The sequence below is a fragment of the Microcebus murinus genome, chromosome 21 (assembly GCF_040939455.1).
Source record: "Microcebus murinus isolate Inina chromosome 21, M.murinus_Inina_mat1.0, whole genome shotgun sequence".
Taxonomy (NCBI): Eukaryota; Metazoa; Chordata; class Mammalia; order Primates; family Cheirogaleidae; genus Microcebus; species Microcebus murinus.
In genome coordinates, this window is record NC_134124.1 from 31,462,812 (window position 1) to 31,490,570 (window position 27,759).

Sequence of the window (27,759 nt, forward strand, 5' to 3'; positions counted from 1 at the left end):
CCTACCAGGCCGGTGCTGGCCGCTCTACACGGGTCCCCTCGTTTCATCCCCCCAGCATCCTTCTGAGATTCAGATGACTTCTTATTAGTGTCACAGAGAAGGGAACTCCTCTTGGGGAGGTTACGTATCAGCCCGTAGCTTTGGAAGAGGTGGGGCCTGGGTTTCAGCCCAGCCTCCAATCCCTGAGCCTTTGCGGGTTTTATCTACGCTGCCTCTTCATCAACCCTGAAGCTGACCACTGCTCCTCTCCCTCCTCCCGGGGCTCCTCCCTTCTCCGGCCTTCCCTGACCGCACCCCGTTGCTGCAGTCTCTCCCTGCTCCCAGCCCCGTGGCCTTTCGCGTCTACACTGCTGACTGAGCACCTTGTTAAGTTCCCCTGCATCCTCTGATGACCTGTGCCTCACAAGCCACATGCACTGTCCTGGGCTGTTGTGGGCATGACTCCTGCCCGTTTGAAGTGTGAGCAAGCCTTGTCCGGCCGGTCAGAGCCTCTGCTGCTGAGGGCAGGAACAAGGCTTCTTCCCGTGTCTGAGCCCTCCTTGTGCCTAGCACGGGCTGCCGCGCCCACGTGGCAAGCTGTTGGTACTTGGTGGGTTGATTGCAACGACGGTGAAAGGAGAACAGAAGGGGAGGCAGGGAGCTTCTCCTGGTCACCCTCTGCAGCTTAGCACAGGGGAGACGCTCAGAGGAATAAAATCCAAAGTCCATATTAAGGGCCCCAGATGCCCCAAAGCCAGGTTTCCACCTCCACTCCATCATTCCCAGGCACACTCCCCTCCAGCCGTGCCAGCCTTCTTTTCTGTTCCTCGAACTCACCAACATCGCCCTGCCCCAGTGCCTTTGCACTGGCTGTTCTGTTGCCTTTCCCCCAGATCTTGGCATAGCCAGCTGATTCCTGCCACCTGTCTCCCCTTGAACACCACCTTCTCAGCCAGGCTCCCCTGGATGGCCCACCTGCCTTTACACTTGACCCCAGCCCCCTGCTGTCTTTTCTGAATAGCGTGAGTGTGTCTGAAATGACATGTTGACTTGCTGCTTCTGGTTGGGATGCATCTCCCCCTCCTAACAAACTTGCAAGATGGCCGTTTCTATCATCCCTAGGTTTGTTAGACAGTGAATAGAGGTGCCTGAACCTAACTGAATTAAAGGAAGGAAGGAGGACTTCAAACATTGCCCTTTCTTCCTGCTCACTCCGGCCTCCCAGGTGCAAAAGGGGAAGAGGCTGCTTAGAAATGGTGCTCTGGGCTGGGCACAGTGGCTCACACCTGTAATCCTAGCACTCTGGGAGGCCGAGGCGGGAGGATCGTTTGAGCTTAGGAGCTCGAGACCAGCCTAAGCAAGAGCAAGACTCCGTCTCTACTGTAAAAAAATAGAAAGAAATTAATTGGCCAACTAAAAATATATAGAAAAAATTAGCCGGGCATGGTGGCGCATGCCTGTAGTCCCAGCTACTCAGGAGGCTGAGGCAGGAGGATTGCTTGAGCCCAGGAGTTTGAGGTTGCTGTGAGCTAGGCTGACGCCACAACACTCTAGCCTAGGCAACGGAGTGAGACTCTGTCTCAAAAAAAGTCAAAAAATAAAAATAAAAAAGAAATGGTGCTCTGGCGGCTGGGGTGAAGCGTGTTATCAGGAGTTGTGAAATGGGCGCTATGGGAACTATGCGTGTGAAACAGCCCTGGGCAGGAGGAAGTGGCCCGGCCATTGTGCCTGGCCCAGGAGGAGAGGTTTGGACACTTGTTGGCCGGGAGTCCCGAGGGCCCTTTAGAAAGCGATCCCGCCCAGCCCGCCCTGGGAGGGAGCGGGGCCAGCGTCCCGCTGGACGGCGATAAAGAGGTTGCTGTGGGAAGCCCGGGCCTGCTCGGGCGGCACTGGGAACATGAAAGATAGGTTCCACATTCTTCAGCCCCAAGAGAATCACCACCCAGCGTTCAACTTGGCAAAAGGCTTTCTGCTCCCCGGAGCTGCCTCCTTGGAAAAGACACGCTGTCTGAATACGGAATGCCCACGGTGGCCGCCTGTCCCCGCAGCCTGGCCCACAGCAAAGCCACCGCCACTCGTGCTTGCCCCTGAGAAAAGGCAAGGCGTCTTTTGGGGGCTTCTCGTCCCCAAGGCGGCTTTCCCCCGACAGGTGTGCCTGCGTGCTCTCCGCAGGGTGCTCCTGGCAGAACCCACCTGTCTCTCCCAGGAGACATATCTGGCCCTTCTTCTAGAAGGGCCTGTTGGGAAACATTCAGGAATGTTTGTGCTCCTTCAGAGCTTTGTAATTAAGAAGAGGCAGAACCCGTTCTTGCCTGGCACTCTCTCCTCCTCCCTCTCTCGAGCCCCTCCAGCATCTGGGTCATTCGATTTCACAATCGGGATTTTCTGTAGCTCGGGAGGTGTAGGCTGCAGCAGGGACCCACCGGGCCAGGCAGGATGGGGGTGAATCTCGCTGCTTCGGAGGGTGGGGGCTGGGAGTTCCAGGCAGGCCCCCAAGTCCTGGCCACATCTGAAAGCGGACATCTCTCCCAGCTCACATTTTTGGCACTTGCCCAAGGTGAGGCGTTGCAGGCCAGAGAAGCACCCAGTTTCCCAGGGGGACTGGTTTTAAATGGACAATTCCTCTCTTAACTGGCAGGAAGAGTGAGTGTGTGCATGTGTGTGTGTGTGTGTGTGTGTGTGTATTTAAATCCTTGTGCAGCCAAAAACACTCCTCTTCAAATCCTGATTCTCTGAATGACACGTCTCCACACACTGAATAATTCATCTCCCCCTTGGCATTTGTTCCAGAGAGAATCTTGCTGTCCAGATTGCTTGTAAGTTGCACAGCCTTCCCATAGAAGCTTCCCTCTTTCCCATGAAAGAGCTCCGGGGAGCTTCGCCGTCCCGTGATTGCTCAAAGGGGAGCCCGAGCATGGAACCCTCTCTCCTCTTGCCTTCCCCTTCGAACTCTGGGCCCTCTCACCCCACTGCCCTCCATCCCTGCAGGGCATAGTGTCTGTGACCCTGCAGGTGGGGATCAGCATGTCAGCCCCGCCAGAAAGGCCACGTGTCTGTCACATCCCTGATGCTTGGAGCTAACAAACTTACGTGTGGGCTCTGAATTCTCGGTGTGCAAGGCTGGGACGCTCGGTGGAGTTCATGGCTTTCTGGAAAAGTGATGCCTTCTTGGAATTTCAGTCCTGTCCTCCTACGCCCATCCCCATTGTCAGTGAAATCATTTGTATTGATGACTTTGCTGACTTTGAAACATTTAATTGCCTTTTCATTCAGCAGCCATGGATTTTCCAAGTATATTGAATGTCTTTGCACCAAGACATAGATGACGGAAGGTCCCCGCGTGCTGAAGCTCCAGGGCCTCGTGCCTGCTTCAGATGTCCCTCTGATCTGGTTTCATCATCCAGTGCAGCTTGCCCTGGGTTCAGGATCGTTCTGAGACTCACTTGGTCTTGGGAAGTTTTATGAGCAGAGCTCAGGTTTGGAAATCCAGTGGTGGAGCATCAGGTTATATTCGGTGTTTACTAACTATCGTGTTTCCCAGAAAATAAGACCTACCCATAAAATGAGCCCCAGCAGGATTTCTAAGCATTTGTGCAATAGAAGCCCTACCCCAAAAATAAGACCTAGTGATGGGCGTGGCTACGCAGTGCATCTGCACAACCCATGCATTTCGTCTCGGAGCAGGAAAGAAGACGAGCAGCCCTTCTCATCTGCCCCATCGTGACAGCTACTATCCCAGAGGTGACCAGAAAGGTGCAGGCAGCCCCACCAACAAGGTCGGCTCCCCCTGTCAGGTCCCGGCCATCCTGTGCGTGCTGCAAGGCGAGGCTTTGAGGGCAAAGTCTCCTCAGTGAAGTGATGAGGGGGATGCTCCGCTTTAGGTATTGCGTGTCCCCAGGGGGAAGAAGGAAAGCTGTGGCTGTCATTTTACTATGATGACCTTCCAGAAGAAGATGACTTAGCTATATTTGAATAAATGTAGATTGGTTGTACCGTACTTAAAAAAAAATAACACATCCCCTGAAAATAAGCCCTAGGGTGTCTTCTTGAGGAAAAATAAATATAAGACCCTATCTTATTTTCAGGGAAACACAGTATGTGATGTCAAGCGTGTTTTTTTATTTGTAAAATGGAGTAAGAACACATGCTACCAGAGAGGGGACATAGTGTACATGACTTGCTTTCTAGGCCTAGAGTTAGCCATTATTAAATATTTTAAGTATAATTAATATATGAGATTATGGAGAAATTAGTTTAAAAAAGAAGAAAAGAAAAAAATTATAATTACCTTGAAATCTCTATATCCAAATAACATTTTGCTGTCTATCCAGTTTCTCTTCACACACACATTCGTGTTCTCTCTCTCTCTCTCTCTCTCTCTCTCTCTCTCTCTCTCTCTCTCTCTCTCTCTCTGTCTCTCTCTCTCTCTCTCTCTCATGTGTTTTAGGCAAAACAGTATCCTGTAGCTTTACCTTTCAACAATGTTATTTTTTTCACAGTATATTGAGAACATCCTGCCATGTTAGCAAAATATAGAACACTGCATCCTTTTTTTGTTCCTACGTATTCATTGCGTTATTCACCCATTCCACGAACGTTTGTTGAGCGCCACTGCGCTACACACGGCGTTCTGTTGCTTGGATGCGCCATGGATTAGAATCATCTCTTTAATGGCCCAGGAGAGATTCCAGAAGCTGATGACCCGCACATAGATGGGGGGGGGGGGCTGTGCAGAGACGACGTCTGCATCAGATTAGTGTCTCCTCTGGCAGGTGGGGCTTCGCAGGGCTGGGAGACGAAGGGGCCTGGCGGCTGGAGCATTCCTGTCCCCTCACAGATGTATTTGTCATCGATACGAGAGTAACTCACCGTGGAGGGCGGACCTGTGTGGGGAGCTTTTCCTCGGAGACCCTTTCACAGATTTGTCACATACGATGATGCTAGGGGAGACTGACTCAGCTCTTGGTCACAGGTCTTTGTGGAGCGGAGTGGGGTGGTGGCTGGCAGGCTGCAGGTGGCCTTGCGGAAACTTTCTCCAGATTGTCCGGAGCAAGTACTCGAGAACGAAGGGCATCCTGAGCTGCGAAAAGTCTCCATCACCTCTGTTTTACCCATTTTCCCGCCTTTTACTCCAAAGCGGTGGCTCAGATTTTCCACGGGGCTTAGGAGATGCGTTGAAGATGCCAACTTTCAAGAAAACCTAATAACTCGCAGTAGGAACCCTGGAAACAGGCCACTTTGCCTGAAATCCCAGCTTTATCATTGACAATGAGAATGATATTTAGTCTTTCTTGGCCTCAGTTTCCCCCTCTGGTACATGGGGGTAGGAGTAACTGATGTTTTTTTGGGTGCTCATTCGTACCAGCACGAGTGCTAAATGCACTCAGAGACGTGACTTTCTTTAACCACCCGACAACCCGGAGAGTTCTTGTTATCTCCATTTTACAGATAAAAATACTAAGGCTCAGAGAGGTAGAGTGAGTTGCCTAACTCACACAGCTAATAAGTGATGCTTTTGAACCCTCATTTGATGGTGTGTAGTCTGTTGCATACAGTATACCTCTGGCCTCATCCTCATGGACCCAGTAGTCTCCCACAGGGCAGCAGTAAATTGCCTACAGCAGCTTTGGGGTTCTCCATTCATTCGATGGATAGACGCTTCCCACAGCATACGGGGTCCATGAACACACCAGGTCCTCTCCGCCAGGTGCTTTTCACTGTCTCTTCTTCCTTGTTTCTCTCCAAGTTTAATCTAGAGTGGGCTTTAGAAGGAGGAGAGCCTGCAGGACAAGAGAGGGCAGTTTGCTGTGACTTGGGAGAAAGCCCTGGATCAGAAATGCAAGACCCATCCCAATCATCTTCGTTCCTATCCCATCGTACTTTAATTTTCCAGTCTCTAGAAAGGGTTTGGAAGCAGAGCCAGACCCTTCTGGGTTTCCAGAATCGGGAGGAGGTGGGAAACAGGGGGGCTGGGGGGGTGGGAGTGGTAATATTAGGATCTATATTTTAGGCAGCAATGGGGAGAAACCAAAGTGACAGGGGGAGGTGGCACTTGGGCTAAGTCTCATAGGCCTAGCTTGCTGGCTCCCCACACTGGCTAAAATACTTGACAAATGGTTTGTGCTACATGTGTGTGTGTTTCTAGCCTTGATGAGCCGTTGTTAGTTTAGTCGGGTGATTTGTTTGTTTGATTCAGCCAGCAAGACTCGGTGATTGCCACCACTTCACTCCCCAGAAGACGGGGACTTAGACAGGGGTTATTGCTGAGAGGTCGGTTTGGCCTGGCTTGTCTAGGCAAGGGCAGCCATGGGCGCGGGCATTTGGGAATCGGCTCAAGAGGCAAATAAATGCTGCTCGTTGGCCAAACTCACGGGGACGGAACATCTGCTCTCCTAGATGTTGCATTGCCAGCTTTCCAAAGGGCAAGTGGGCATGACAAACATGGGAGAGAGCCAGGAATACAGACTGGATGCGGGTGGGCGAGTGAGTTACAGGTAGAGAAGCCAGAGAGGGCTGGAGCCCAAGCTAAGAAGCAAGACTTGGCCTTACAGCCCTGTCTCGCAAACCCTCAGAGATGCCGAAACGGAAGCCCAGAGAAGGAAGGTGGCATGCTCGGGTCACTGCTGAGTGAATGGCAAAGTTGGGACCGGAACAGAGCTTCCTTGCCTCCCTCCCAGGGTGCTCTTTCCCTGCTGCTACAGGCATGCCTTCACCTTCCCGGGAGCAGAGGGGACGGCAGAGCCCGGTGCTACCGTGCAAAGTTCCCGGATCTGTCGGGCCAGCCCAGAGGCGCGGGAGGCCCCGAGAAGCAGCAGGTTGCAGGCGCTTGGGGATTGTAGGCTGATGGAGTGTGTTTCTCCTCTCCCTTGCCAGGTACACCAAACCGCTCACGTTTGCTGACTGCATTAGTGATGAGTTGCCACTAGGATGGGAAGAGGCGTATGACCCACAGGTTGGAGATTACTTCATAGACCACAACACCCGTAAGTTCCTGGCGGTCCTCCCTCCCCTGTGCTCCCTCCCCACCCCTCTACCTCCGTGCCCACCCTCCCTCCAAGTCTGCAAGAACCACCAGCAGAGACTCCTGGAGCCAGATTGTATTTTGTCTTATATAGATTTAGATAGAGATGTCAGTGTAGATATAGATAGATAATGTAGGCTCATGTAAAAATAACAGTTTAGAAGGGTTTTTAATAGAATCTATTATAAAACTCTTCCTCTCACAATCCAGCTCCCCAATTTTACAGAGGCAGCCATTGCTAAGTTTCTTGTATATCATTCCAGAAATTTTCTAATCAAGTGTTTGCGTATGTACATGTATATATGCATATGTTCTCTTTTTTTACATGTATAGATTTATGTGCATGCACCACCTTTTTTTTTTTTTTCCATAAAAGAAAGTCATTGTCATTGCCACACCATCTTGGAGCAGCCAGAGCCCAGCAGCATGACACACATATGTCCACAGTGGATTGGCATGAGTGTGTCTCTGGCCCACTGTCCCTGTCAGCCCACCCATGCTTCAAGGCACCTGTGATGCAAGTACCCTGATCCAGTATGCAGATTCCTAGTATCTCAGTCTCTGGGACAGTGAGGGAGGAACCAGCTGAGAAAGGGAGAAGCCAGTCATCTGGCAGGTGGGGGAGCCCAGGCAACAGGTGTCCCAGGTGGGGAGAGGGGACGTGTGTTTGTGCCTCATCCATTGTGCACCCTCTTGTCCAAGACTTTTCCTGTGTCCCGAAGTTTGCTGCCCTATCTGTCCACATATACAGAGGAAAGGGATTTTTCCCTCTCACCATCAGCCTCCTGAACTGTAGGATTCCCTCTAACTTTTCAGGCAAGAAGTGAATGGAAGGAAATGGCATGTGCCGGGCGAAGTCTGCAAGCTAAGAATAGGGCGCTAGATCCCACTGGCCTCTGTGCACTGCACATACTCCGTGCCGTGTGCTGTGCTGGGCATTTCACAGGCATTGTCTCCTTCAGTCCTTCCAGTTACCTGCTGGGGCATTACGATGATTATCTCCACCTTATAAGTGGGATTTAGAGGTAGTAATTGACTGTTCAAGACTCACAGCTAGAACACGGCAGAGCTGGGATTTGAGCCGGCGCTGGGGAGTGGAGTTGTACTTCTCCATCCGTTCCTGCTCCGGGTTTCAGTAGCGCCCTGGCCACACCTCTGTTGTGCCCCTCGTCACTTTGTATCGTAGTTACTTACCTGGGGTTGCAAGTCCTACGGAAGAGACTGTGTCTAATCCGTCTCCCAGCCGCAGGCCTTTGCCTGGTGAGGCACATAGTAGGTGTGCACTTAACTCTGCTCAGTAGGAAAGGGCATACGTGCATGAATGCATGAGCAAATGGATGAATGAGCGGACTGTTGGCCCCGCAGTGGAGAGGAGTTTTTGAGAGACGGCTAATGGCATTAATTGCATTGTTGGGGGTAGCAAAGGTTTTTATTAGCACTCGTGATTGCGTACTGAGTAATGAGAAGTAAATATGCCTAATTGAGTGTGTGGGGGGAACGAGGTTAATGCTTGGAGGGCTGCATGGGATGCTGGGTTAAACACGGATGTGCAGGAACCCTAATCAGTCCTTTCCTGTTTCTAATTGCTGAGTGCATCCCCCTCATTAACATCTCATGGCAGGAGTGGGATTTTAAGGTACTTCTGGGAGTTGTTGGGAAAATGGAAGGAAGGAAGGAGTAGCAGGCTGTGGCAGAGTTTGTTCTTAAGGGGATGATGGCAGGAATGTGGCATATAGAGGGTGATTAAGGCAGGCCACCGCAGGAAGATGCGATGGAAAGATAGGAAGAATTCTATCTGGTAGTTTGAGCATACCAATACCGGACGGACATGACCATCAAGGCCCCAGCATTCAGAGTCATGGACTCAGGCCAGTCCCATGCTGTCTGTTTCTCAGGGACTGAAATTCCTTTCATTGTGCACACCCCCAGCATTCTGGGAGGCCCAGACAGGGGGATCGCTTGAAGTCAGGAGTTTGAGGACAGCCTGGACAGCATAGCAAGACCCTGTCTCAACAAAGAGTTTTTTTTAAATTAGCCAGGCATGGTAGCTTGCACCTGTGACCCCAAACTGTTCAGGAGACTGAGGCAGAAGGATCATTTGAGCCCAGAAGTTTGAGGTTGCTGTGAGCTGTGATTATGCAACTGCACTCCAGCTTGGGTGACAGAGCAAGACCCTGTCTCTAAAAAAAAGATAGCATGTAAAGCCATGAAGTGGGATGAGATTACCAAAGCAATGAAGGCTGAGAAGAGGACCGAGAAATGAGCTGTGGATCTTCTGACAGTAGAGGGTGGAAAGAAGAGGAAAACCAGCAGTGATGCTGAGGAGGAGTGATCAGAAAGGAGGGAGGAAAGCCAGAGAGTCTTGGGAGCTTCTGACAGTTTGGGTTCAAAGAGAACCAAGAATTGACCGCTGGATTTAGCAACCTGGGTGATGCTGTGACCCTGACTTTGGAAGGCAGCTTTGGACAAGGACTGGGGGCAAAGGCCTGACTAGAGTGAGTCTAAAGAAAATGGAGGGAAGGAAAGGGATTAGAAGCAGCAAATACACACAGCTCTTTCCAAAACATCACCCATTTGCATTACTTCCTATGTTGGTGTTCAGTATCCCCACTCTCTGTGTACATCATGGTGAGATGGTCTTAATTGTGTTCTGCTGTTTTCCCTTCATTCTACATCATGAACATTTGAGGGATCCTATTTCTTCCTATTTGTCCTTTTAAATACATCAAAAGGATGTGTCAATACATTTTAACAAAAGTACCATCTTGCTCCTGTTGCTGGCCTTTGGAGTCATTTCCATTTATTTGTCATTTAAAATAACATGAGGGGAAGAATCTTTCTTTTTTTTTGAGACAGAGTCTCACTTTGTTGCCCAGGCTAGAGTGAGTGCCGTGGCGTCAGCCTAGCTCACAGCAACCTCAAACTCCTGGGTTTAGGTAATCCTCCTGCCTCAGCCTCCTGAGTAGCTGGGACTACAGGCATGCGCCACCATGCCCGGCTGATTTTTTCTATATATACATATTAGTTGGCCAATTAATTTCTTTCTATTTTTAGTAGAGACGAGGTCTCGCTCTTGCTCAGGCTGGTTTCGAACTCCTGACCTCAAGCCATCCGCCCGCCTCGGCCTCCCAGAGTGTTAGGATTACAGGCGTGAGCCACCGCGCCCAACCAGGCACTAACTTTTAAAAACCGAAAAAGGTCGGGCACAGTGACCGCCACCTATAATTACAGCACTTTGGGAGACCAAGGTGAGAAAATCACTTGAGGCCAGGAGTTCAAGAACAGCCTGGGCAACATAACGAGACCTCGAGACCTCGTCTCTATAAAAAATAGAAAAATTAGCCTGATGTGGTGGCGCATGCCTGTAGTCCCAGCTACTGGGGAGGCTGAGGCAGAAGGATCACTTGAGCCCAGGAGTTTGAAGCTACCGTCCATGTTGCTTTAAAAATAACTTTGTAAATATAGACATGAATATATAGATAAAGATTTGTGTATAATCAGAGGGTGTTATCTGTTCTGTGTGAGACTCCTGTCAACACTTCTGGGAGGAGGACTGGGTAGACAGAAACTCTCACCTCTTATTTTACAAATTTGTAATGGTGGAATTGTGGGATTTTTCTTTTTCTTTTTGGTATTTTTCATTATTCTTCAACGAAAACTTAAGTTTTAAAAAGTTACAAACTTCTAAGAAACATCTCCAGCCAGGCCAAGACACAGGCTGAGCCTCTTTTCTGTGGCCTGTGCCACCTGGAGGTATAGGGCTGGTCCCCAAGGGGGACCCACGGGTCCCAAACGCTAAAGGAACCCACACCTCTGATGGAAGATGGGGCCCACAGCAGCTGTTCTTGAGCCAGCTTTATAAATTCTCCCCCTACCCCCAATTTTTTCCCCTTCTCTTGTAATTATTCCTCCCTCTTTCTTGCTTGGTTAAAGAGTGTAGCTTTCCTCATAGGAAGCAATTTTGTGGCTACTGTCAGCATCTTCAGACCTTGTTTTTGTTTTGTTTTGTTTTCAATTTGTAATATTTCTCTGTATTAGAAATTATTTTATGTTCAGTAATGTGTGAACATTGGTTAAAGGTTTTCCCTTTTTTTTTTTTTTTTTTGAGACAGAGTCTCGCTTTGTTGCCCAGGCTAGAGTGAGTGCTGTGGCGTCAGCCTAGCTCACAGCAATCTCAAAGTCCTGGGCTCAATTAATCCTTCTGCCTCAACCTCCCGAGTAGCTGGGACTACAGGCATGCGCCACCATGCCCGGCTAATTTTTTCTATATATTTTTAGTTGTCCACCTAATTTCTTTCTATTTTTTTAGTAGAGACAGGGTGTCGCTCTTGCTCAGGCTGGTCTCCAACTCCTAAGCTCAAGCAGTCCGCCCGCCTTGGCCTCCCAGAGTGTTAGGATTACAGGCGTGAGTCACCGTGCCCAGCCCAGACCTTGTTTTCCTTCTTAGAAGAAGGGAGAAGGAAAGCTTGAAGAATTGCTGTTCACAGACAATTGAAAAACTGGCTCTAGGCAACAGTTTTGATTTTACATTCACCATCAGCACCTGGGCACAAGTGCTTTGGTTTCCCAGGAGGTAATAATGCAGGGTCTGTTGTCCTCTTTAACAGATACAAAAGTAGATTCAGAGAGGTTAAACAGCCTGCCTATTATAACACAGCAATTATTGGCAGGGATGAGAACTTAGCCCTGCTGCTTCTTAGATCTTTCTTTCTTTGAGATGCTCATTGAACCTATTTAGGAGGAATGAGAGCTAAAGGGCCTAGGTTAGGAGGCATAAGCTCAAATGTCCCCAAGGGCCAGGCACATGGCATAAATGAATGAAGACCAGGTTTTGATGGTTGGAGTGCTGGGGTCTGTGGCAAATTGTGAAACCAAGTGACCAGATCTTCTGAATGATCCAAAAAACAAAAAAGAAAGAGCCATAAAATACAATCTTAATGAATAAATGTATTTTCACAGACCAGTAATCAATTCAAAATTATTAAAACACTTTGAGCTAAGCAAAACCTATCTGCAGGCTAGATTACCACATGGTCATGATTGAACCGTTTCTGGTTTGTCAATCACCCCTGGTCCCACCCAACAATTGTGAGGTAACTGAGGAGTTCATCCATGAGCAATTGATTCTTTGCCATTATTTTGACCTCTTCTGCATCTCCTTAGCTGCATTTTTGAAAATGTCTTTTTATTTTATCTTGTTTTAAGATTATCATTGTACATGTTTATTGTGCACATAATTTAAAAACAGAAAAAGAATAAAGAAAAATATATCCTACCACTCGGTTGTTGATATTTTGCTGTTTCCTCCTAATCACCTTGAGACTGTACATATGTTTTGATAAATTCAAAAGTATTTTTTCAGTTTCACAACCTGCATTTTTCACTTACTTTTATGTTATATAAGCACCTTTGCATTTATTAATTTTTCTTTAAAGACTTTATTTTTAATAGTTGTGTAATAGTGCATTATGTAAATATAGTATACTCATTTAAGCAGTTGTTTCCTGTGTGACCTGGAGCAATTTAACCTCTCTATATATCAGTTTTCTCCTTAGTATAATGGGGGTAGTAATGGAATCTGCTTTATAAGGTTAGTGTATGGGTTGAAGGAGAGTAAACATTAAATATGTGCTTGTTTTCCCTGGTCAAGAGCTGCAATTTTTTTGAAAAAAAAATAAAATAAAAAATAAATAAATATGTGCTTGCTATTTATTATTATCATGGTTTAATACAAATGCATATTTGCCTGAATTTTTTATTACTTTTTATAATAAATTACTACAGAGGGAATTATTGGTCAAAGGGTATCAACATTTTAAGGCTCTTAATTTGCATGGTCACATAGTCCTCTAGTAAGGCTTTTCTATTAATATTTTATATTTTCAGCAGGGTATGGGATGCCTATTTCTCCATATCCTCTGAAACATTAGTTATTTTCCTTTTCTTTACTCTTCATCAAAACAGATTATCTTGGACAGCTGTATTGTCCTTGAGCTTCCCTATCTAGACTAGAACTCAAACCTGGTACTTCTTCTGGCCATTCTCAGATAGAAATTGACTTTGGGTTTGGATTTTCTTTTTTATCACTTGAAAGTGAAGGGTTTAGAAATTGATCTTCATTTATTTTTTGTTTGATTAATCCAAATGGAGAATCTCTGTCATTTAGTAAGTGAATTTAACCCATTTATATTTATGGTGATTTTTTTTTTTTTTTTTTTGGTGGATTTTGCTTTTTGTTTTCTGGTAGTAGATTCCGCAGGCCAAGCAACTCAACAGATATTTGTGAGATGCTGACCTGGAGTCTCTTGGGTCTGTTCCAGAAACCACCCAGATTGAGGATCCCCGGGTACAATGGCGGCGGGAGCAGGAACACATGCTGAAGGATTACCTGGTGGTGGCCCAGGAGGCTCTGAGTGCACAAAAGGAGATCTACCAGGTGAAGCAGCAGCGCCTGGAGCTCGCACAGCAGGAGTATCAGCAACTGCATGCCGTCTGGGAGCACAAGCTGGGCTCCCAGGTCAGCTGTGAGTACCTCCCCCTACCAACGCCCCCACCAGCACCAGCAGGGAATGGACACATTGAGTCCTGCCTACAGTGCTTCTCGAATCTGCCCATTTTCTCCATCTCCACTGGTTGTCCAAAGTACCATTGTGTCTACTGCTCATTTTGCTCCTACCTGTGCTTTGCAATGATTCATTTGCCATTTGCATTTCATTTCATTTCGATTCATTTCATTTGTAATCCTCTCAGAATGACAATTGGATTTTGTAGCTCGTTGTTTAAAACCCTCAGTGGTTGGGGGAAGTAGAAGTGGGGAGTTCTTGTTTAATGGGTACAGAGTTTCAGTTTGGGAAGATGAAAAGGTTCTAGAGATGGATGGTAGTACAACAATGTGAGGGTACTTACTGTTACTGAACAGCACATTTAAAAGTGGTTAAATTGGTAAATTTTATGCTATGCATATTTAAAAACAAGCAAAAGGGCCGGGCGCGGTGGCTCACGCCTGTAATCCTAGCTCTCTGGGAGGCCGAGGCAGGTGGATTGCTCGAGGTCGGGAGTTCGAAACCAGCCTGAGCAAGAGCGAGACCCCGTCTCTACTGTAAGTAGAAAGAAACTAATTGGCCAACTAATATATATAGGAAAAATTAGCTGGGCATGGTGGCTCATGCCTGTAGTCCCAGCTACTTGGGAGGCTGAGACAGAAGGATCGCTTGAGCCCAGGAGTTTGAGGTTGCTGTGAGCTAGGCTGACGCCATGGCACTCACTCTAGCCTAGGCAACAAAGTGAGACTCTGTCTCAAAAAAAAATAAATAAATAAAAAAAATAAAAAAATAAAAAATAAAAACAAGCAAAAGGAAAAAAATAATAAAAGTAAATAAATTAAAAAATAAAAACAAGCAGGCTTGGTGGCTTCCCCTGACTCTTCCCACGACACACACAGCCCTCTGTGATCAGGCCCCTGCCAGTGGCCCTGCCTCCTCTCGTGCTGTCACTCATAAGGTTCAGATACACTGAGTCCCTCACCCCCATTGTATACCCACAGCCTGCCCTGCACTTTTCCACCTCAGGACTGTTGCCTTTGCTGTTCCCCTTCCTAGAATGCTTTTCCATCCATCCATTTGAAAGGCTCCCTCCTTCCCATCCTTCCGGCAATCACCTCTGAGAGTCTTGCTCTGACAGTTCTTCCCCAGCAGTGGCCTCTGGCCTGGCTCTCTGTCTGTTCCCTTCATAGCACTTACCACAGCACACCTTTTTATATCTCGGTACTTTCTCCACTAGAATATAAACTTGGTAAGGGCAGGGCTCCTGTCCTCTTTCCTGGTACCCGCGGGAGGGCGGACGGGCACGCACACTGCCCCATCGTTCACTGCCAGTGCCGTACAGATCAGTAGCTGTGAGGGAGCCCACAGACCTTTGCCAATACATTGAGGGATTTCTGTTTTTCCTTCACCACTATTTCTAGTAACCAGATCTTTCCTCTGTTTATTGAGTGCTTATTACGTGCCTAGCACTGTGCTATGGTCTGAATATGCTCTGTCAGTTAATCTTCCTAACAATTAACGTCCCCCTTTAACAGATAAGCAAACTGAGGCTCAGGAAGAGCAACATGCCCAGGGGCTTACAGCTGGTGAGAATAATAAGTGGAAACCCATTCTGTCAGCCCCTCCACATCCTCAGTGTGGGCTGGGCCATGGGGAACAGGATCGGGCCATGGTGTCAAGGTGGCCGTGGCTGGGTTGGGCCACTGATGCTCCTCACTCCTAACTTGGAGACGTTCCGTCTGCTGGCAGGATACCTCGGGCGCGGAAGGGGGGGGGGTATGGCACTAATGTCATGAGGTGTCCACCGTTGTGACCTCATTTCAATGTAATAATCGCCCAAAGGCCTCATCTCCAAATGCCATCACTTTGGGGATTAGGGCTTCAACATAAAAATTTTGGAGAGACGTAGTTCAGTCCATAGCGTGATCCTTAATGCAGTCCTAGAAGTGAGGTGTCATTGTCCCTATTGAAACTCAGGTTTGAAGAAGTGAAGTGATTATTTTTTATCTGTCTCTAACGTCCCACGGTTTTAAAAAGTGGCAGGTATATGTAAAAACACCTGTTTGAGGGGACAGGTTATTTACATGGACCCAAAGTATTAGCCCACACATCACGGGTTCATTCCAGAACATAAAATGTGTTTTTGCATTGGAGAGATGCGCAGCCATCATTTTATACAGGTGGTAAAATTAGCGTCACTAATAAAGAGAACAGGCGCCATCGTGTGCCTTCGGATGTGATGCAATAAAAACGTCACGGAAGGCCGGGCGCGGTGGCTCACGCCTGTAATCCTAGCACTCTGGGAGGCCGAGGCAGGTGGATTGCTCAAGGTCAGGAGTTCAAAACCAGCCTGAACGAGACCCTGTCTCTACTAAAAATAGAAAGAAATTAATTGACCAACTAAATATATACATACAAAAAATTAGCCGGGCATGGTGGCACATGCCTGTAGTCCCAGCTACTCGGGAGGCTGAGGCAGGAGGATCACTTGAGCCCAGGAGTTTGAGGTTGCTGTGAGCTAGGCTGATGCCACGGCACTCACTCTAGCCTGGGCAACAAAGTGAGACTCTGTCTCTAAATGAATGAATGAATGAATGAATGAATGAATGTCATGGAAGATCCCTCGTAGAAATATTTGATCTGAACCTAATCATGAGCACAGCCAGGCAAACCTATATTGTGGAATATGCTATAAGATTTTTTTTAGAACCCTAAAAAGGTGGACCAACCAAATGAAATGTTTGTGCCTTGAATTAGACCTGAACTGGGGGAAAAAGCAACCATAAAAGACATTCCCAGACAATTGGAGACTTTTCTTAGGTGTGATAATGGTGTTATAGATATGTAGCAGAATGCCCTTGTTTTTAGAAGATACATGTGACATCATATCTGCAACTTATTCCAAAAAAAGCTCCAGGAAAGGAAAAGGAAGAAAAGAAACGAAAGAAAGAGGGGAAAGGAGAAGACAAGGAAGATGAGGGGGAAGGAAAGGAAAAAATAAAGGAAAAGCTGGTGTCAGGCCACCTGATGTCCCGATGCACTGGTGACTTGGAATCTGCCAGGTTTTGGTGTTTGCCACCATTTCTAATAATCATTTGTGGAGGGCTTACTATGCAGCAGACATGCTACTGAAAGAAAGAACGAACTGGGGTGGGGAAAGGGATGGCAAGAATAGATGTGGGAAAATGTTATACGTCGGTGGGTCTAGGTGAAGGATATATCAATATTCATTATACTGTTCTTTCAAGTTTTCTATGAAGTTTCCAAAATTAAAAGTCAGAGTCAGATGCAGCAGGAAGGAGGCACTCCTGTGAGAAGCGCTGTATTGGGAGGTGGCGGCCATTGGATTCTAAGGTCAGAAGGCCTGGGCACCCTCTTGGAGAATGTACTCCACCTCTTTAAGTCTCTAGTTCCTTATCTTGAACTATGGAAACGTTCATAGTGCCTTTATCTCATGGGTCCGTGTCCAGGTTTCTCAACCTCAGCACCATTAACATTTTGGCCAGGAGAGATCTTTGTGGGGGCTGTGTATTACAGGATGCTTAGCCATATTCCTGTTCTATACCCACTAGACGCCAGTAACATCCCCCCACTGCAAGTTGTGACAACCAAAAATGTCTCCAGACGTTGCCCAGTGTGTCCGAGGGGGTAAAATTGCCCCCAGTGGAAAACCACCAGTCTAGCTAAAACACCTGGCACGATTTCTTTAGAACATTTTAATGGCTCAATAAATAGTCTTATTGACAGGAGACATATTTTGAGAGTGTGGACTGTGCAGCCCGACTGCCTGGGTTCAAATCCAACATGTGCAAATTACCAGCAGTTGTAACCTTGTAAATGTTACACCACTTCTGTGCCTCAGCTTTCTTCATGCATAAAACCAGTCTAATAATGGGATCACCTCCATAGGAGTGTTAGGGGCCTTAAATTAGTTAACAAATATAAAGTACTTGGAGTAGTACTCATCATACTCTCAAGCTCTCAGTAAATAATAACATTATTCATTAACTGGCATTGCAAATGAAAAAAAGTTTTTACAGATCCATGGAACTAATAACAATAAATGCATGATCAAAGGTAGGGAATAAATGATACAGTTCCTCGCCCTGTCCTGCGGCTTCCAGACACTCCCAAGAGCTCCACCGGCCTCAAAGGCACCACCATTTTGGATGTCAAAGATCTTCCATCTGAAAGGACTGGGGTCATTTCAGGCAACTGGATCCAGGACCCAAACCAAATAGGAACTGGGGGACCTCCCAGCCCAAGCATCCCAGTTAAACGAGGCATGACTAAAGCCTCTTTCTTCTTGTTCTGCAAGCCAGGTTTACCTTCCAAGTTCAGCTCTCAAGGCATGACAGACAGGTGAGGTCACATGTCTGTCCTTTAGTGCAGATGGCTTGCCAGGGCTTGTGAGGGTTTTGCCACCCAGCCTTGGCTGCTGTGGGCCCCAGGCACAGGTGGGGCCCTGCCCTGGGGGGTGTAGACTTTGTTGTCAACTCTCTGGTATAATCTCTATTTTCATGGGGAGGGAGAAGGGAACTGATGTTTAATGTGCACCTGTTGTATGCCTACAGGGCAATATGCTAGGCACTTTATATAGGTAACCTCCCTCCCCACTTACACCACACAATCCTACAAGGTAGAGCTGTTCCCATTCTACAGACAAGGAAACTGAGGCCCCAGGAGAGGAAGTGGCTCCCCCAAAGTCCCACTGGTAAAAGGTGGCAGATGTGTCTGACCTCAAAACCAATATTCTTAATTTAATCTAAGTCAGCAAGTCAGATGCTAAGGTTTTGGGGCTACACTTGGTTCCTCCCATCCTTTAAAAAGTGAGGACTCAGGAGAGCTGGGTTCTTCGGAACCTCACCATGCTTTTTTCCCCTTTTTAGGCCTTAGTTTCCCATTTGAAAATAAGTCATCGGGAGCCATGCCATTAAAAAAACCAGTTGAACCACCCACCTGATTTCATATTCCTAAAACAAAAAAAATATGAGATAAGAGATTTTTTTTAAGGTATACACACGTAAAGACAGGGAGAATTGAAGGAGAAAGAGCAGCATTAAAATTTGGAAGCTGGAAAGTAGACAGGTGACAGCGTCCTAAGTAGACCTGAGAAAAGAGACAACGGGCTGACAGTGGGGGAAACCGCCAACACTGTCCTCCAGGCACTTGCAGAAGCCTTGGGAGTCGGCGACAACAGCTGTCTGTGGAAATAGGAGTGAAGGGCAGAGGGTCACAAATAGAGAGAACTTGGTGGAAATTGCTTCTCAGTCAATTAGACCTTCAGATCCCCTCCCTAGATCAGTACCATCTCCAACCTGACAAAATGCTGTAGGTTCATTTTTTGGAGCAGATAAAACAGAGTTTCTGAACTCAAGAACACCAGGTGCATTCAGAGCCGGGGTGCCCCATAGCGAGATCACAATAAGTCAACCTGGGAATACAGCGTTTTGAGACTTCAGCCCTCATCCCAGTTGGTGTCCAGAATGGTGCCCAGCCATTACCCTCTAGGCTGGATAGTAGAAAAGTCTGCTGGAAATCTGACCAGAGCAAACAGATACAAAGAGAAAAGCTGCAAGGAAACTGACATTGAGGAGTCCTGGGTGAAACAGTCCAGCCAAACCATGTGCCGTGCAACCCACAAGCTCCATCCATAAGGATGGGAGCATTTTGGACTCTCATCCTTAAATGTGAGCAGACAGCTTGAATTCCAAGTATCCAAGGAAAGCCTCCAACAGGGAGAATAGAGGCTCCAACCAACACGTGGTGGAGTGTTTAGAGGGGTCAGGGAACCTGCGTGGAGAAGGGCACCTCAAGAGAAGCCACATAGCTGGGAAACAAAGACAGGTGCTCCATTCCTTAAAAAGGAACCTTCAGGCCGGGCGCTGTGGCTCACGCCTGTAATCCTAGCTCTTGGGAGGCCAAGGCGGGCGGATTGCTCAAGGTCAGGAGTTCGAAACCAGCCTGAGCAAGAGCGAGACCCCGTCTCTACTATAAATAGAAATTAATTGGCCAACTGATATATATATAAAAAAAAATTAGCCGGGCATGGTGGCGCATGCCTGTAGTCCCAGCTACCCGGGAGGCTGAGGCAGAAGGATCACTCGAGCCCAGGAGTTTGAGGTTGCTGTGAGCTAGGCTGACGCCACGGCACTCACTCTAGCCTGGGCAACAAAGCGAGACTCTGTCTCAAAAAAAAAAAAAAAAAAAAAGGAACCTTCAGAGAACAAAAAACCTTTGGGAATTAAAATACGACAGTAGAAATGAAAACTTCGTAGGAAGACTAGGAAATAAAACTGAGGAAAACTTCCAAAAAGCAGAGCAAAAATACAATGAGATGGAAAACAGGAGGAAAAAATAGAGCACCCGGCCAGGAAATCTACCATCTGAGGGAAAAAAATGTTCCAGATACAGCAGAGGAAACAGGAGAAGAAGCTTCCCTGAAATAACGTAGAAACCTTTCCCAGAACCGAGGGAGCGTTTTTTAGCCTGAAAGGGTTCGCTGGGCATCCAACACAGTGGATGAAAGTCACCTCCCACCACGATATGTCATTGTGGGACTTCAAACACGGGGACAGTTCGAGATTCTCAGAGCTTTCAGAGAGAAAAACCAGGTCACACAGAAATGATCAGGACTCAGAATAGCTCCAGACTTCTCCCCAGTCACACTGGAAACCTAAAGGACAATGGTCCATACTTCAAGGAAAATTATTTCTGACCCAGAATTCTATATCCAGCAAAACTACCTTTAATCAGGTATAGAGTAGAATAAAGGTATTTTTAGACATGGGAGATTTCAGAAAGTTTATTTCTCTCACAGTTTCTCACTCAGGAAGCTGCTGGAGGTAGCATTCTACCAAACTGAAGGAATAGACTGCAAAGAGGAGGACGTGGTACAGGGAGGAGGAGAGTGGGGAGGAGATTCCCAGAGTAACGGTTAGCTGGGGAATCTCAGGCCGCCAACCGGGCAGAGAGCAGCCAGCTCCCACCGAAGCCAGGCAAAAGCCTGGGCAAGAGATACCCAAAAAGACGAAACTGGCTGAATTTGGGTGGGTCTGGGCTCCATGACAGGAGATTTGGGTAACTGGCAGAACGTGAGGCTGAATGAGTGATAAGACTGTAGAAACTGAGCAAACATACAAATGACAATTATTAACTCTAGGGAAAAAGACCAAAAGTTCTGGAAAGGAAAAGTAAGGTCAGCTAACTGAGTCCACCCTGACTAGTGTTTGCAGAATAAAAATAATGCAAATACAGAAGATTGCTTTCACCGAAAAAGTATGCTTTCAGGAGGACGGGGAGGAGGGAGAAGGGGTGGGTGCTAGGGGAGGAAGGGGGCTACGTCCCTTTCCTCTGGAGAGAAGCGAGTGTGCAGTGCTCCAAATGGAAAAGATCAGGAGGTGGCCAACACGTGCATGTTCGCAGACACGGGAAGCTACCCAAGACTCTGGCCGAACACGTCGAAAGCGGTTCCCTTTTGGGGTGTGGGTTACTGGGGTAGTGAGCTGGGGAACACTCTTTCTATAGCAAACCCCCTACCATGTTGGACTGTCACACTGTGTTCATATATAACTTTTTTTTTTTTTTTTTTTTTTGAGACAGAGTCTCACTTTGTTGCCCAGGCTAGAGTGAGTGCCGTGGCGTCAGCCTAGCTCACAGCAACCTCAAACTCCTGGGCTCAAGTGATCCTCCTGCCTCAGCCTCCCAAGTAGCTGGGACTACAGGCATGCACCACCATGCCCGGCTCATTTTTTCTATATATATTAGTTGGCCAATTAATTTCTTTCTATTTATAGTAGAGACGGGGTCTCGCTCTTGCTCAGGTTGGTTTCGAACTCCTGAGCTCAAAAGATCCGCCCACCTCGGCCTCCCAAGAGCTAGGATTACAGGCGTGAGCCACCGCGCCCGGCCCATATATAACTTTAATAAAGACTAAAATTTAAAACTGTTGAAAAATGGGACAGGACAGTCTTTAAGGTCTTGTTCACTATGAAGTTCTTTTGGTACAGGGTAGGGAAGGCTTGCAGACGCCAAGGGAGGCCGATGACCTGTTTTCCTGATGGGAGTGCTGACTACTTGTGTATGTTCCTTTTGTGAAAACTCATCAGGCTGTTTACATGTAATTTGTGCACTTTTATGTATGTATTTTTTTTTTTTACTTCAATTAAAAGTCAACTTAGGCCGGGCGCTGTGGCTCACGCCTGTAATCCTAGCTCTTGGGAGGCCGAGGCGGGCGGATTGCTCAAGGTCAGGAGTTCAAAACCAGCCTGAGCAAGAGCGAGACCCCGTCTCTAGTATAAATAGAAAGAAATTAATTGGCCAACTGATATATATATAAAAAATTAGCCGGGCATGGTGGCGCATGCCTGTAGTCCCAGCTACCCGGGAGGCTGAGGCAGAAGGATCACTCGAGCTCAGAAGTTTGAGGTTGCTGTGAGCTAGGCTGACGCCAGGGCACTCACTCTAGCCTGGGCAACAAAGCGAGACTCTGTCTCAAAAAAAAAAAAAAAAAAAAAGTCAACTTAAAAAATAATAACAGGGCCAGGTAACCAAGATGGGAGGATCGCTCAAGGTCAGGAGTTCGAAACTAGCCTGAGCAAGAGCGAGACCCCGTCTCTACTAAAAATAGAAAGAAATTAATTGGCCAACTAAAAATATATAGAAAAAATTAGCCGGGCATGGTGGCGCATGCCTGTAGTCCTAGCTACACGGGAGGCTGAGGCAAGAGGATCGCTTGAGCCCAGGAGTTTGAGGTTGCTGTGAGCTAGGGTGACACCACAGCACTCTAGCCTGGGCAACAGAGTGAGACTCTGCCTCAAAATAAAATAAAATAAAATAAAATAAATAATGACATCTCTGAGCATGCCCAAGGAGCACTTACGAGTCCCTCAAGTCAGCCCTGGTGTGACTGGTCCCCTCAGCCAGTCTCTCCCTGTGCAGGTCAAGTCCTGCCAGGTTGAACACGCTCTTCCAGGCACAATCGCCTGGACATCTCCCCAGGGGCACACCCTGATCAGCAGGGTGCTCAGCAGGACCAGGTGCTCACAGAGCAGCCCCCCCCTTCTAGAACCTTCTGTGTATATCCCATCTTTTTTTTTTTTTTTTAGACAGAGTCTTACTCTGTTGCCCAGGCTAGAGTGAGTGCCGTGACGTCAGCCTAGCTCACAGCAACCTCAAACTCCTGGGCTCAAGCAATCCTGCTGCCTCAGCCTCCCTAGTAGCTGGGACTACAGGCATGCACCACCATGCCCAGCTAATTTTTTCCATATATATTAGTTGGCCAATTAATTTATTTCTATTTATAGTAGAGATGGGGGTCTCACTCTTGCTCGGGCTGGTTTCGAACTCCTGACCTCAAGCAATCCACCCGCCTCGGCCTCCCAGAGTGCTAGGATTACAGGCGTGAGCCACCACGCCCGGCCTTATCCCATCTTAATGCCATGCTAACTGCTCTTGTCTTTCTCTCTGTTCTTACTGTTGATCAGTGGGTGACAAAAAGCGTTAATGCCCTTAATGTTTTGTTGAAAAGTGCCCATTTGGAGAATCTATCAGGTCCTTGAATAACGTTGTTTTGTCATCACATTGAAAAAATCGCTTCCTACCAAGGGCCACTGCCTGTGTGGGGTGTGTCTGATCTCCCCACGTCTGTGTGGGTTTTCCCCAGGTACTGCAGCTTGCTCTCACGTCCCAGAGCTGTGCACGTTAGGTGAACTGGCACGACTGCGTGGTCCCTGTCCAATCGCGTGTGGCATGAGTGCACCCTGCAACGGGATGGCATCCTGTGTGGGGTGGGTTCCCGCCTGGCACCCTTAGCTACGGGTTGGGCTCTGGCCACCCACCACCCGCCACCCTGAACTGGATCTTACTTGCTTTTGTCACTTTCTTAAATATATGTATAGCTCACATTCATTTCAGTGTTTAATATTAAAAGTGTTTTAGTCTTTATTTAGAAGTTTCGTGATGTTCTGTGACCAGAAATACGCCACAGGAACTTAACTCTTCTTTATGTCAATTAGCCTATGATCAAACTGGTTTCGATGTACACGTTTTGCTTAAAGTCGCAGTTTCTAAGAGCCCATTGTCACTGTTAAGTGAGGACTTACTGTATGCATAAGGCAGTGCTTCCAGATGACTATCCAACTAGGGTTTTCCCTGAAATCTGCAAGTCTAACAAAAAGGATTTAGAAGATAGGAAATGAAAACTTCAAATTGGAAATAAAACATATCTGTACCTGGATTCCTGTTCCCCACCGCAGTGTTGCCCCTGCTCATCTCTTCTGGTAAACTCCAGCTGCCACCAACGCCACCATTGTCGTCATCATCATCATCATCATCATCATCGTAAACTGATGCACTGTTGCCCATGGTGCAAAATGCCTTTTATGTTGTTATGCAGAGCATTTTTCTCTTTCCTAATGCAAAGTCAAAATGCCCCTTAAATGATTTTAACCAGATCCAAAGAGCAGCGTCCCCCTTGTGACTGTCACTTCTGCCTCCAGACACTGAAAACTGCCAGCCATCGCCAAATGAGCTTCTCCATCCCCTGACCAATCCAGGCCTCGGTGGGTGACCTGGCTAGGTGTGAACAGGCAGAGCATTCAGGTGATGGGAGGTGGACAGGGGAGATGACGAAATTGCTCAGGGTGATTTAGGACTCGTAGGAGAAATACTTCTCTGGCCTCTCTGCCAAGAATAACTGTTCTTTTCTGAACAGTGAGGTTGTGTTTATCTTAAGGACACCACGATCTTGTATCTGGCCCTGTTTCCCTCTTCACCTCACCAGCTAGGAAGCTCAGAGCCAGGTTTGTGGTGACTCTGGTTAGGAAGCAGAATCTCATACTATGCGAGGAGCCCCAATCTCATGTCTGTCGCCAGTTTGCTTCCTTAACCTTCTTTTCCCTTTGACTCATACATTCCTTAAATGTATTTTACACGATAGTGTTCATTTCCATAGGCCTCAAAATCCTTTTCTGAGACATAAATACTATTTTTATTTATTTTATTTTATTTTATTTTATTTTTTGAGACAGAGTCTCACTTTGTTGCCCAGGCTAGAGTGAGTGCCATGGCATCAACCTAGCTCACAGTAACCTCAAACTCCTGGGCTCAAGCAATCCTACTGCCTCAGCCTCCCGAGTGGCTGGGACTACAGGCATGCGCCACCACACCCAGCTCATTTTTTCTATATATGTTAGTTGGCCAATTAATTTCTTTCTATTTATAGTAGAGACGGGGTTTCACTCTTGCTCAGGCTGGTTTCGAACTCCTGACCTCCAGCAATCTGCCTGCATAGGCCTCCCAGAGTGCTAGGATTACAGGTGTGAGCCACCGCACGTGGCCATAAGTACTATTTTTAAAATGCAGTAAGATTACAACTACATGATAGAACTGTGGTTAAACATTGGAAGGTAACCTGGGAAAAAGATAATTGTATTGAGGTGGTAGGATTAGGGGTAATTTATTTTCCTTTTCAAATGTACTTTAATATTATAAAGTAGAATAAATATTTTAGTAGTTTTTCTGATTATAAAAATATATGTTTATGTTAGAAAATTTGGAAAAGAGAAAAATACAGAGATGAAAATTGATATCATTCATATTCAACTCTTTAGATATCCGTGTTATCTTTTTGGTATATTCTTTTATGGTCTTTTTAAATGCATATGTGCAAGTTTATATTTGTAAACTGTGTATACTTTACAAATTTAAATTATTCTTTAAATTGCATAAGTTCCATAGTCCCCATTTTATGCATGTACCATATTTATTTAACAAATCTCCCTTTGTTGGACATCTAGGTTGTTTACTTTTAGTGCTCCTTTTGGGGTTTATTTAGGTGGTTAAATAAGCCAACTTTGCTGACACGTGTTTCTTCTACTGAAGTTCTTTTTTTTTTTTTTTTTCTTACAGTGATCTCTGGTTCATCATCCAGCTCTAAGTATGACCCTGAGATCCTGAAAGCTGAAATTGCCACTGCAAAATCCCGGGTAGGACCTCTTTGCCTGTGCCATTGATGAGGGTCACTGAGGTCTTAGGCCCCTAGCCCACTCACAAGGCCAGAGGTTCATCCAGGCCCTGGCAGCCAGTGCTGACTAACAAGGCCCTAACTAATAACACTAGAAGCAGTAATCATAGTCATAGTAATGGTAACCGCAGCTGCCATTGCACGAGCCATCACCGTATAGCAGGCATAGTGTTAAATGCTTCACATGTATTATCTTATGTCCTTGCAACAACCCCATGAAGTAGCTACTGTCATTAGCTGCATTTTAAAGATGAGCAAACAGAGTCTTAGGGGAGCTAAGAAATTGCGCAAGGTCATAAGAGACTCAAGTTTTACTCCGAAGCCCTTAATGCTATCTTCCTAGCTACTGATTATTCTACATTATCTTATTTAATTACTCCATTTATTATCTTAAAGGATAAATAATATTATTCCCATTTTACTGATAGGGAAACTGAGGCACAGCAGTTAAATGGCCTGCTAATGGCAAAGTCAGTATTTTGAACACTGGATTGATTAAACTCAGAATAGTTTCCACAAGCTCAGATGCTTACAAGAAAACATAAACGGGGGCAGTAGGGCTAGGGGTGAGGCAGTAGGGAGTAGCAGGGACTGCGTAATCTAGAGAGGTATGCCATGTCTAAAGAGGCCAGAATTTCGGCTCTAATCTCTTATGCCCATGCTGGAATGTGGGCTCAGTGTTGCCAGATCTTCAGGTATTTTTAGAGAGGATTTCCATATATCTAGGTTTATTGTATAAAATTTCTCAAGATTTAATTATTAGCAACTTATTTTGAAAGTTTAATAATACCATGCAGGCCAAACAAGACTGCAGGCTGGATCTAGCTCCTAGAGCACATCTTGCTTCTAAAGTTACTGCCTTGCCTCTTAATCTCACGGGAAGCACTCTTAGATCCTTCGCCTGCTTTACGTAGTGCACGGCCCTGGGAGTTGCTGTTATCCTGGTCTACCAGAACAGGAAAGGGAGGCTCAGGTGACAAGGAGGTGGCTTGAGAGCGGTCACACAGTGAGGAAGTAGGAAGGCCCAGCTGCGTCCCAGCTCAGTCTGCTCCTGTCCACTTCCTGTTTCCCGGAAGCAAGAGCCGGCCAGGTCTTACCCGCAGGAAAACTGGCTGGGATGCAGACTGAATGCACAGCTGCAGAGACCGAGACCAATACCGGTGAGGGCAGGGGGCTGTGACCAAGGTGGCCTTGGGATGCTGACCTGAGTCATCGTGCAGGCACAGCGAGGGGATTGGGCTCCCCTTTGGGGAGAAGGCCGCTGCAGCTTGACGTCAGCCTCTGACCCAGCTCGTGTGTGCGGCCCTCTGCCCTGCAGGTCAACAAGCTGAAGAGAGAGATGGTTCACCTCCAGCATGAGCTGCAGTTCAAGGAGCGTGGCTTTCAGACCTTGAAGAAGTAAGTGCACCCCGCCATGCAGAGCGTGCGGCCACCCCCCAACCAGCGCCTCTCTTGCCCTCTCTCATCTCTCACTCCTTTGGTCCCTTTCTCCCGTCTCAAAATGTGGCTCTCTGGCCGGGTACAGTGGCTCACGCCTGTAACCCTAGCACTCTGGGAGGCCAAGGCAGGAGGATCGCTCAAAGTCAGGAGTTCGAAACCAGCCTGAACAAGAGGGAGACCCCGTCTCTACTAAAAATAGAAAGAAATCAATTGGCCAACTAAAAATATATAGAAAAAATTAGCCAGGCATGATGGTGCATGCCTGTAGTCCCAGCTACTCAGGAGGCTGAGGCAGGAGGATCCTTTGAGCCCAAGAGTTTGAGGTTGCTGTGAGCTAGGCTAACACCACAGCACTCTAGCCTGGGCAACAGAGTGAGACTGTCTCAAAAAAAAAAAAAAAAAAAATGTGGCTCTCTGATTATTCAAGTTCTCTTCCACTGGCACTTCCTGAGGCTACTGTCACCAAAGGGTAGGTTTTGGAAAGAGGAAAGGGAAATCATTCAGACCACAGAGCTCTCATCATCCTCTGAACTCCCAAAGCTGCTAAGGTCTGTTCTGCTCAGCTGAGTTTTATTATCCAGGCATGGAAACAAAGTGTTGTCGAGCATTCTTGTTAACACATCTCATCTCCTCTAGAAGATCCTGTACGGTCTCATAGGCACACAATCAGAGCACGTTCTTTGTTCCCACGGCCCCTAAAAGTGAGCAGCTACTTCACCCAGTGCTCCGATGAAGGAACAACCATCTCTTCC

General features: G+C 47.0%; 1 protein-coding gene across 1 annotated transcript in view; it reads left to right on the forward strand.

Annotated features, from left to right (window-relative positions):
- WWC1 (WW and C2 domain containing 1) overlaps positions 1 to 27,759 on the forward strand; it is a 163,490-nt gene that overhangs the window by 70,435 nt on the left and 65,296 nt on the right. The window contains exons 2-5 of the mRNA XM_075996278.1: positions 6,853 to 6,962; positions 13,321 to 13,524; positions 25,453 to 25,529; positions 26,886 to 26,965. Of these exons, the coding sequence (XP_075852393.1) occupies positions 6,853 to 6,962; positions 13,321 to 13,524; positions 25,453 to 25,529; positions 26,886 to 26,965 (471 nt within the window). The remainder of the gene's footprint in view (positions 1 to 6,852; positions 6,963 to 13,320; positions 13,525 to 25,452; positions 25,530 to 26,885; positions 26,966 to 27,759) is intronic.